Source organism: Prenolepis imparis, unplaced genomic scaffold (assembly GCF_030444845.1).
Source record: "Prenolepis imparis isolate NDT839.2.m4 unplaced genomic scaffold, iyPreImpa1.0 SCAF_1, whole genome shotgun sequence".
In the NCBI taxonomy this organism is placed as follows: domain Eukaryota; kingdom Metazoa; phylum Arthropoda; class Insecta; order Hymenoptera; family Formicidae; genus Prenolepis; species Prenolepis imparis.
The window spans coordinates 22,596,304-22,608,945 of record NW_028141159.1 but is presented as its reverse complement, the minus strand read 5'-3'; the positions used below and the strand labels follow the sequence as shown (position 1 = coordinate 22,608,945).

The 12,642-nt window shown below is 22.0% G+C and overlaps 3 protein-coding genes across 3 annotated transcripts in view; 2 read left to right on the top strand and 1 right to left on the bottom strand.

Annotated features, from left to right (window-relative positions):
• Positions 1 to 12,642, bottom strand: part of Spri (Src homology 2 domain-containing protein sprint) — a 256,568-nt gene that overhangs the window by 202,715 nt on the left and 41,211 nt on the right. The gene's annotated exons all lie outside the window — the stretch shown is intronic.
• Positions 621 to 4,664, top strand: LOC145936568 (uncharacterized). Its single transcript, XM_083038840.1, has 5 exons — positions 621 to 777; positions 1,891 to 1,975; positions 2,478 to 2,524; positions 3,441 to 3,558; positions 4,291 to 4,664. Exons 1-5 carry the CDS (start codon positions 745 to 747, stop codon positions 4,383 to 4,385), a joined length of 378 nt encoding a protein of 125 aa, XP_082894966.1. The 5' UTR covers positions 621 to 744; the 3' UTR covers positions 4,386 to 4,664.
• Positions 8,017 to 12,290, top strand: LOC145936498 (venom allergen 2-like). The gene is made up of 5 exons (XM_083038754.1): positions 8,017 to 8,144; positions 9,247 to 9,331; positions 9,834 to 9,880; positions 10,802 to 10,919; positions 11,638 to 12,290. The coding sequence occupies exons 1-5, from the start codon at positions 8,022 to 8,024 to the stop codon at positions 11,730 to 11,732; spliced, it is 468 nt and encodes a 155-aa protein (XP_082894880.1). The 5' UTR covers positions 8,017 to 8,021; the 3' UTR covers positions 11,733 to 12,290.

The window sequence follows — 12,642 nt, the reverse complement described above, 5'->3', positions numbered from 1 at the left end:
AAGAAATAATTTTGACTTTTTTTATGTCATTATAAAAGTTTTAAATAAATTCAAAGTTTGCGTTTTCTGTATTCCCGAATTTTGATTATATCATTGATGCAACCAAACAAATTTGTATTCAAAGGAAGAACTATACATTCCGCGTGATTATGATTTCCACATTGTACGCTACAGGTTTAATCTCATTGCTTTTCTGATAGACCTCGTATAAAATTATATTAAGTTTTAATGTTTTGTAAAAATTACTTTTTATATGAAGTTCACAGTATTTTTCAGTATATTGATTCACTCTAATTTATCAAATTCAAATCAACAAGTTGAAAATTTCAATTTAACAAGCTTTCAATATCAGCAAGTAATCCTGAGATTTGCGAGAGATAAAAATGATAAATTATCGCTGAGCTATTACCGCGAGTAATTATTGCGTTTTTCATATATTCAATTCATTTTTTTTTTACTTAATTACTATTAGTATCACGTAATGTATACTTTTATATAACTATAAAAAAATAATTAGATACAATATTGCTGTTTTCGATGTGACAAATTGAAAACATATAAAAAATTATATTCTCATATACATATATGTATGTATAACATGCATAATTAACATAACATTATCTCGTCGCATTATATAATAGCACAACTAGATATAAATGCAGTTGAGAAAGCGACACATCAGTTATTGTATCGAAGTGCAAGGAAACACCGGAACCAGTATATCTTATTGCATTCCAAACAAGAATGAAGACTCTCGTGATTTTGATGTGTTTGCTAGTAAGTGGGAAGCATCAACAAATTCATAATAATTGGGCAGCTTGCACTGAAGAGAGAGAGAGAGAGAGAGAGAGAGAGAGAGAGAGAATATTCACTAATTTTTGTTTTTAAAAATTTTTCATTTCTATTCCCTAGACAACCAAAATTAACGCGATCTATTGTAATTATAAAAAATATTTTAGACTCTCATTCTATTGATTCTAAATTATGATTTCACAGTGACATTAACGATTTAATTTAAAAAAATTTGAAAAAATTCTACACAATAAATTAAATATAAATAATAATTTAAATAATAATAAATCATATTAAAATTTTTATTTAAAATATTTTTATTTAAAATATTGCTTTGAAAAATCACAGAAAATCACAGAAGAATTTCCAAACATTAAAAGAAATTATAAATTTAATTCTTCATTTTTTTACAACAATTATATACATAATATTGTGTGTATGTGTGTGTGTATATATGTATATATATATATATACATATATATATATATATATATATACACACACATACACACAATATTATGTATATAATATATATATATATATATAATATTGTGTGTATGTATTTTACGTATTCAAATATTATTCGTTTATATTACTCATTACATAAAATATTATATTATATAAAATTTATAAATAGAATTCTGTCTTCAATTTTGTGGCAAAGTATAAATCGATCAAGGAGGCCTTTAAACAATTATTCCAAATAAACGCAAAGTAACGCAAAAAAAAAAAACAATTGACAAGTAAAAGTACTAACTCTGATTCGTGTATTATTTCTCCATAGTCTATTTCTTCTTCTATACTTTATTATATATTTTTTATTTCTGTATACATTTCTATATTTCTAATTATTTTTTAATACCAAGTAAAAATCAGATATAAATATAGTAAATAATAAGTAAATAATATGAGATGTTTGTGCGCATACATTTTAAATATTATTAATCTGCGCATATATTTAAAATAACTTGTCAACATTGCGTGAAAATCTGAAGTATGCAAAAAGTTAATAATACTAACAATGATAAAAATAAAAATAATATATTAAAAATGAATAATTAGAAAATGTGGAGAAAACTATTTTGTTATATTTTTCAGACAATATCCTACGCCGCTGATCTTCAAACATGGAAAATATTTTCTGGAAACTTTCAAAATTGTCTCAATGAATTCAATGTACCGGGTGAGTAATATTACGATAATATTACGATTAATTTAAATATTGATAAGATTTAAATAGGTACAAACTATATAAAATATATTTATTTATTTATTGAATAAAGTTAAAAAAAGATTTTTGAACTCCACAGTTTTATATAAATATTATAAATTTAATATAAATATTAGTTTTATTAAATAGTTTTATCACAAATATAATCATAATAGACATTTTTTCCACAACAAAGTCTTTAATATTTTTCTTGCAAAATAAAAGTAAGAGTGTGTAAAGAAACAATTTTCTCTGTTCAGGTCAGTAATATTACTACATTAAAATAGAATTTAATAATAAAACACGACGATTTTTTGAATCAAAAATCCTATTTGAAAGATTTGTAGGAAATAACATTAGACAAATTATATATTCAAATTTTCATGAACAAGTTTTATTTATTTTAATTACTAAATTATAAGCATATATAAGCATATATAATTATATTATTGAATTTATAATTAATATATTTTAGACTGGACTCCGGAAGTGGTTAAGTGTATATACAACGCATATGGAGGAGTACGTATATAAAAAAAAACACACAAACACTTTTATATATACATTTTAACAGTAAAAGATAACCGTAGATTCTAAGTTTTAGTGTAAGAATGTTAAGGATAAAATTTAGCTGATGAAAAAAAAGTCAGTTTTTTTTTATAATGAAGATGGTTCACTTGACATTGAATGCTCGATATATATATAAAACACATTGCATATATATTATTTAACTTTCTAAATTCAAAGAACTGGACCATAACAAAAATAAAGTTCGAATATAATAGTTTAAGCTTCTATAATCATAAGTTATAAAAACTATTTTTATCAAAAAGAAGAAAAATCGATTTATTTATTCATTTACTCAATGAATAAAATTAATGTAAGTATGTCAACGTAATAAAAATTATAGCAAACATGATTAGCAATTACTTTTACTCATGATTAACATTGAAAACCATTATCATTCAATAACATACTGTTATACATAACCAAAGAATTCAAGAAATTAAAGTTTATCTATAAAAATTCCGTTAAAATAAACAATTAATACAATTTTGTTATTTCGAGAAGTCTTTTTTATTATACTTATAAAACAGTTAAAAATTGCAACAGAGTCATATATTTACAATATAATTATAAATTTTTTCAAAGTTCGTATTTTGAATCACAATTATTTGTATATTATAAGTAATTACTCTTGTGCAATTAGCATTGTTCGATAATCAAAATTGTTGAAAATGCGAAGCAAGCAAACGATACTCTTAGCAATTCCAACAATTTCTCAAAATAATGACATAATGGAGCAATTTGAAACTCGGAATCGTATTCAAAAAAACTATAAAATGTAACTATAGTCTTGTTTAAACGTAATTTTTTATTAAACTGTGTAATTTTTATTTAATTAATAACTAATATTTCACTAATTTATTAATTCCAGATCGACGAACAGGGTGCACTTATAAAAGAAATAATTTTCAAATATTATGAAATATTCATTTCCGATAAGGCCAAATTCAGTCAAGCAAAAGAGATGTTTACCATGTGTCACGATCAAGGTAAATAAGAGAGAAAGAGAGAGAAAGAGATTCTTATAAATAGTAATTCATATTTTGTACTCTTGACATATTTTTTATTTATATTATATTATTTCTTATTATTATTTTATTTCGTATTATTATTTTTCTTATTATTATTTTCTTTATTATTATTATTTCTTATTATATATGCGCCTTATTTTATATATTCTTTATATATATTATTCTATATATTATTATTATACATATTGCTTATTTCATATTGCCATATTAATACGATAATTGCCAATAAATCGTTGCAAAAAACTATGAATCATGTTTTCTTAGATATTCAATTATCTTTTTTCTATTATCTCAATTAGAAATTATAATTAGAAACCAATGTTCTTTTCTAATTATATATGTGTTATATATGTATATAGAGTATACATTATATATATTATAATAATGTATAGGGTGTATGAAAAGTATAGGAACCTCTTAATATTTCGGAAAATACGCATTTTTGAAAAAAAGTTTTAAACAAAAATTGTAGAGTTACATACGGCGCATTACATAACAATATTATTATAAATGCTATGTAATGCGCCACATGTAACTCTAAAACTTTTGTATGAAACATTTTTTTTCGAAAATGCGTATTTTCCGAAATATTAATGGGTTCGACACTTTTCGTACACCCTGTATATTAATTACATAATATCTATTTATTAAAATAATATTATTTTCAACAACCTGTTTCATATCTTTCAGCAAATAAAGGACCAGGAAGTAACGACGAGAAGACTATGATGACTATACGATGCGCAATACCAATAAAATATCTAATGGACAAGCCGCCCCAATAAAAGAAGGAAGATCATTTTTTCTTTCGCATAATATTCATATAAAATAATAGCGATGCCGAAATAAAGCATATAATAAGATATTAATAATTTTGGTTTATTATACTAATGGGCTTTCAGAGTTTACACAAAGATTTTTTTGTCGTTTGAGTTGACATGTACCTATTTATATTATATTTAATAAAATTATAAATTAAAAAAATTATAATATTAATAATTTTTTAAACAAAGTTTAAAGAATTGATACCGTTCTAAAATAAAAGTCATAATTTTAGCAAATAAGATAATTTTTAAAATTTTCAATTATACGTAAAAGAAAACATTGTATTTATAACTAATTATATTATAATATATTATATATTATATTATATATTACACTATATTATATATATATATATACATTATATTATATATTATATTATATTATTACACTATATTATATATTACACTATATCATATATATATACATATATATATATATATATATATATATATATATATATATTTAAAACTAAAATTGTATGTAATAGTCTATGTATATGTATAAAAAAAGACAATATTTTGAATAAAAATTCAACTAATTAAACTATTGAGAATTTTTTAAATTTAGTAATAAATAAATAGCTTTGACCACACAAGGAAATAGTGAAATAACGTCTGAACTTGTTTTATGCGTTCTGTTGTTCTGATCTTACTATTTCTCGTTTCATTTTAAAAAACGTATTGTTCAGCATAAATGAATATACAAACATATAGGCATGTATACATATATGCATTCCAAAAATATATTTCACCAAAGAAAAGAATTGATCGTAATTATAACGGTGACGAATGAAACAATGTATGATCTGATTACCTGCGGCTACACTAATAATAGATATCTTAATAAATCCAAGATAAAATAAAAACAAACAAACTATATTATAATAAATAAAATTGTTACACTTTTAGATTAATTTAACATTTCGCTAAATTATTCGGAATATTAAAAGAATATTTTAATAATCTTGAAGTATATTTTAGAAGAAGTCTCATTGACTTTTCCTTAACGTTAAATGTCGCTCGTGTCTAATTTTGAAGTTATAATACACAAAAAAAAATTTTTTTAACAATATCGATGTGTAAAATAATTTTAATTTAAATAGTTATAATATAATATAATACTCGTATAATATAATTATTATAATTATATTATAATAATTATATAAATGTAATGTTCTATTTTATGTATAATTTATAATTAAAAAATACTCTATATGCCAGTGAAGCTCCTAAACTTAATGCTTCATAATTAAAATATCAGAGAATCTAAAAAATATTAATATCTCTGCACTGAATAAAGATCTTATTTTTATAAATTAAGATCATTACTACATTGTAATCAGTCAAGTCAAGAATAAAATATACATAATTTATCGTGACAATTTGACATAAAAGTGCTAATACCATTTTACTTTGTACATTGAAAAAAATAAATCATAACATAAATAAAATTCAAATATAATAATATAAATCTTTAAACAAAAATCATGAGATATAAAAGCTATTCATATCGAAAACGATTATTTGACTTATTTCTTTGCACAATGAATAAAATTAATTATTAAAATAAAAGATAATATTACTGCACATGTCTCATCTCATTTTTATAAAATTTTTAACATTTTCCACTCGCGTACCTTACAATTATTGTCGTACAGAGAAATAGTGTTTATAGTTAATAATAAAAATGCCTTCTCTTTTATCTCTTTTAAATCGCTTTACTATCAGGTTTTGATTAAATCGTGTACCGCTTGAACCATTTTTGTAAATTTATAGATTCTTTCAATTTGTTAATAATAATAATAAATAGTACTATTTTATTAATCCTTCAGCTTGACGACCAAGGTGTAATTAAAAAAGATAAAGTTTTTGCCGTATTTGAAAAACTTATAACTAATGAGGACAATTTAAATCAAGCAAAAGAGATCGTTTCCACATGCTATGATCAAGGTAAATAAAATATATTTAGTAAAACATATTTATATGTAATTAACATATCTGGTTATTCATATTATATTTTGCATTATTTTATTATATATTTAATATTATTGTTTATATATATATATATTATTTTATTTTTTTTTATATTGCTTATAAATATACTAATTACGATAATAGTTAATATATCGCTTCAAAAAGCTAATCATTTTTTATATATCTATTATGTTTTTTATAATTAGAAATTGTAATTAAAACAAATTTTTCTCTTTTCCATGTTATTATATATAATATATATTATAATAATATATTAAAATTATATAATAAAACTAAATTAATTTCATGAACCTATTTTATTCCAAATTGCAGAATATCAAGGCCAAGGAAGCAATGACGAGAAGACTATGTCAGTTATAGAGTGCGCAATGGAGGTAAACGATCTCTTCGATAAACTCGAATAAAAGAAAGAAGTACATCTTCTTCTTTTACGTAATATTTATATAAAACAATAGTGATGCAGCAATCCTGTGTGCATGATTAAATATTAGTAATTCTGATATTATATATAATGAAACGTTTTCGGGGAGACTTTATATAAAATCTTATATCATGAATTGTAATTGATTCTCTTATGTCTATATTTCAATAAAATATCATCTTCTCTGAGAATGTTATAAAAAAAACCTGTCTCTTATATTAATACTATAATACAATTAAAATATTGTAAAAGTAATACCTTTTTTTATATAAAAGCTCGTATAAAAAATATATTATTAAAAAATTTTCAATAAATATTAATATAAATTATTATATATAATAAAAAATTATATTGATAATAATTAAAACTATTTTATATCTAGTTATATAAATTATTTTTAATTTCTTTATATATAAAGTAAAAAATAAATGGTTATTTTATAAATTATTTATATGAAGAATCTCATACTTGGCATGTCTGCTGATAAAAATATTTCTTAACCATATATAAAACGATAGAATAAAAGAAATAATTTTGATTTTTTTTATGTCATTATAAAAGTTTTAAATAAATTCAAAGTTTGCGTTTTCTGTATTCCCGAATTTTGATTATATCATTGATGCAACCAAACAAATTTGTATTGATTTCAAAGGAAGAACTATACATTCCATGTGATTATGATTTTCTAGTGTTTCCATTGTGCGCTACAGATTTAATCTCATTGCTTTTCTGATAGACCTCGTATAAAATTATATTAAGTTTTAATGTTTTGTAAAAATTACTTTTTATATGAAGTTCACATTATTTTTCAGTATATTGATTCATTCTAATTTATCAATCTCAAATCAACAAGTTGAAAATTTCAATTTAACAAGCTTTCAATATCAGCAAGTAATCCTGAGATTTGCGAGAGATAAAAATGATAAATTATCGCTGAGCTATTACCGCGAGTAATTTTTGCGTTTTTCATATATTCAATTCATTTCTTTTTACTTAATTACTATTAGTATCACGTCATGTATAACTATAAAAAAATAATTAGATACAATATTGCTCTTTTCAATGTGATAAATTGAAAACATATAAAAAATTATATTCTCATATACATATATGTATGTATAACATGCATAATTAACATAACATTATCTCGTCGCATTATATAATATCACAACTAGATATAAATGCAGTTGAGAAAGCGATGCACATCAGTTATTGTATCGAAGTGCAAGGAAACACCGGAACCAGTATATCTTATTGCATTCCAAACAAGAATGAAGACTCTCGTGATTTTGACGTGTTTGCTAGTAAGTGGGAAGCATCAACAAATTCATAATAATTGGGCAGTTTACACTGAAGAGAGAGAGAGAGAGAGAGAGAGAGAGAGAGAGAGAATATTCCCTAATTTTTGTTTTTAAAAATTTTTCATTTCTATTTCCTAGACAACCAAAATTAACGCGGTCTATTGTAATTGTAAAAAATATTTTAAACTCTCATTCTATTGATTCTAAATTATGATTTTACAGTGACATTAACAATTTAATTTAAAAAAATGTTGAAAAAATTCTACACAATAAATTAAATATAAATAATAATTTAAATAATAATAAATCATATTAAAATTTTTATTTAAAATATTTTTATTTAAAATATTGCTTTGAAAAATCACAGAAAATCACAGAAGAATTTCCAAACATTAAAAGAAATTATAAATTTAATTCTTCATTTTTTAACAACAATTATATATATAATATTGTGTGTATGTGTGTGTATATATGTGTATATACGTGTATATAATATTATTATATTATATACACATATGTGTATATAATATTATTATTGTGTGTATGTATTTTACGTGTTCAAATATTATTCGTTTATATTACTCATTACATAAAATATTATATAAAATTTATAAATAGAATTCTGTCTTGAATTTTGTGGCAAAGTATAAATCGATCAAAGAGGCCTTTAAACAATTATTCCAAATAAACGCAAAGTAACGCAAAAAAAAAACAATTGACAAGTAAAAGTACTAACTCTGATTCGTGTATTATTTCTCCATAGTCTAATATATTTCTTCTTCTATACTTTTTTATATACTTTTTATTTCTGTATACATTTCTATATTTCTAATTATTTTTTAATACCAAGTAAAAATCAGATATAAATATAGCTCTAAATAAATAATAAGAGATGTTTGTGCGCATATATTTGAAATGTTATTAATCTGCGCATATATTTGAAATATTATTAATCTGCGCATATATTTAAAATAACTTGTCAACATTGCGTGAATATCTGAAGTATGCAAAAAGTTAATAATACTAACAATGATAAAAATAAAAATAATATATTAAAAATGAATAATTAGAAAATGTGGAGAAACTATTTTGTTATATTTTTCAGACAATATCCTACGCCGCTGATCTTCAAACATGGAAAATATTTTATGGAAACGTTCAAAATTGTCTCAATGAATTCAATGTACCGGGTGAGTAATATTACGATAATATTACGATTAATTTAAATATTGATAAGATTTAAATAGGTACAAACTATATAAAATATATTTATTTATTTATTGAATAAAGTTAAAAAAAGATTTTTGAACTCCACAGTTTTATATAAATATTATAAATTTAATATAAATATTAGTTTTATTAAATAGTTTTATCACAAATATAATCATAATAGACATTTTCTCCACAACAAAGTCTTTAATATTTTTCTTGCAAAATAAAAGTAAGAGTGTGTAAAGAAACAATTTTCTCTGTTCAGGTCAGTAATATTACTACATTAAAATAGAATTTAATAATAAAACACGACGATTTTTTGAATCAAAAATCCTATTTGAAAGATTTGTAGGAGATAACATTAGACAAATTATATATTCAAATTTTCATGAACTAGTTTTATTTATTTTAATTACTAAATTATAAGCATATATAAGCATATATAATTATATTATTGAATTTATAATTAATATATTTTAGACTGGACTCCGGATGCGGACAAGTGTATGTACACCACATATGGAGCAGTACGTATATAAAAAAAAACACACACACACACACATACACACTTTTATATATACATTTTAACCGTAAAAGATAACCGTAGATTCTAAGTTTTAGTGTAAGAATGTTAAGGATAAAATTTAGCTGATGAAAAAAAGTCAGTTTTTTTTTATAATGAAGATGGTTCACTTGACATTGAATGCTCGATATACATATAAAACACATTGCATATATATTATTTAACTTTCTAAATTCAAAGAACTGGACCATAACAAAAATAAAGTTCGAATATAATAGTTTAAGCTTCTATAATCATAAGTTATAAAAACTATTTTTATCAAAAAGAAGAAAAATCGATTTATTTATTCATTTACGCAATGAATAAAATTAATGTAAGTATGTCAACGTAATAAAAATTATAGCAAACATGATTAGCAATTACTTTTACTCAACATTGAATACCATTATCATTCAATAACATACTGTTATACATAACCAAAGAATTCAAGAAATTAAAGTTTATTTATAAAAATTCCGTTAAAATAAACGATTAATACAATTTTGTTATTTCGAGAAGTCTTTTTTATTATACTTATAAAACAGTTAAAAATTGCAACAGAGTCATATATTTACTATATAATTATAAATTTTTTCAAAGTTCGTATTTTGAATCACAATTATTTGTATATTATAAGTAATTACTCTTGTGCGATTAGCATTGTTCGATAATCAAAATTGTTGAAAATGCGAAGCAAGCAAACGATACTCTTAGCAATTCCAACAATTTCTCAAAATAATGACATAATGGAGCAATTTGAAACTCGGAATCGTATTCAAAAAAACTATAAAATGTAACTATAGTCTTGTTTAAACGTAATTTTTTATTAAACTGTGTAATTTTTATTTAATTAATAACTAATATTTCATTAATTTATTAATTCCAGATCGACGAACAGGGTGCAGTTATAATAGAAAGAGTTTTCAAATATTATGAAAATTTCATTTCCGATAAGGCCAAATTCAGTCAAGCAAAAGAGATGTTTACCACGTGTCACGATCAAGGTAAATAAGAGAGAAAGAGAGAGAAAGAGATTCTTATAAATAGTAATTCATATTTTGTACTCTTGACATATTTTTTATTTATATTATATTATTTCTTATTATTATTTTATTTCGTATTATTATTTTTCTTATTATTATTTTCTTTATTATTATTATTTCTTATTATGCGCCTTATTTTATATATTCTTTATATAATTATTCTATATATTATTATTATACATATTGCTTATTTCATATTGCCATATTAATACGATAATTGCCAATAAATCGTTGCAAAAAACTATGAATCATGTTTTCTTAGATATTCTATTATCTTTTTTCTATTATCTCAATTAGAAATAATTAGAAACCAATGTTCTTTTCTAATTATATATGTGTTATATATGTATATAGAGTATACATTATATATATTATAATAATATATAGGGTGTATGAAAAGTAATCTTAATATTTCGGAAAATACGCATTTTTGAAAAAAAGTTTTAAACAAAAATTGTAGAGTTACATACGGCGCATTATATAACAATATTATTATAAATGCTATGTAATCCGCCACATGTAACTCTAAAACTTTTGTTTGAAACATTTTTTTTCAAAAATGCGTATTTTCCGAAATATTAATGGGTTTCGACACTTTTCGTCCACCCTGTATATTATTTACATAATATCTATTTATTAAAATAATATTATTTTCAACAACCTGTTTCATATCTTTCAGCAAATAAAGGACCAGGAAGTAACGACGAGAAGACTATGATGACTATACGATGCGCAATGCCAATAAAATATCTAATGGACAAGCCGCCCCAATAAAAGAAGGAAGATCATTTTTACTTTCGCATAATATTCATATAAAATAATAGCGATGCCGAAAAAAAGCATATAATAAGATATTAATAATTTTGGTTTATTATACTAATGGGCTTTCAGGGTTTACACAAAGATTTTTTTGTCGTTTGAGTTGACATGTATATGTACTATATATGATATAGTGTAATATATAATATAATATATAATATAATATAATATAATTAGTTATAAATATAATGTTTTCTTTTACGTATAATTGAAAATTTTAAAAATTATCTTATTTGCTAAAATTATGACTTTTATTTTAGAACGGTATCAATTCTTTAAACTTTGTTTGAAAAATTATTAATATTATAATTATTTTAATTTATAATTTTATTAAATATAATATAAATAGGTAATATTTATATAGGTAATATTATATATTACACTATATCATATATATATATATATATATATATATATATATATACATATTTAAAACTAAAATTGTATGCAATAGTCCATGTATATGTATAAAAAAAGACAATATTTTGAATAAAAATTCAACTCATTAAACTATTGAGAATTTTTTAAATTTAGTAATAAATAAATAGCTTTGACCACACAAGGAAATAGTGAAATAACGTCTGAACTTGTTTTATGCGTTCTGTTGTTCTGATCTTACTATTTCTCGTTTCATTTTAAAAAACGTATTGTTCAACATAATGAATATACAAACATATAGGCATGTATACATATATGCATTCCAAAAATATCTTTCACCAAAGAAAAGAATTGATCGTAATTATAACGGTGACGAATGAAACAATGTATGATCTGATGACCTGCGGCTACACTAATAATAGATATCTTAATAAATCCAGGATAAAATAAAAACAAACAAACTATATTATAATAAATAAAATTGTTA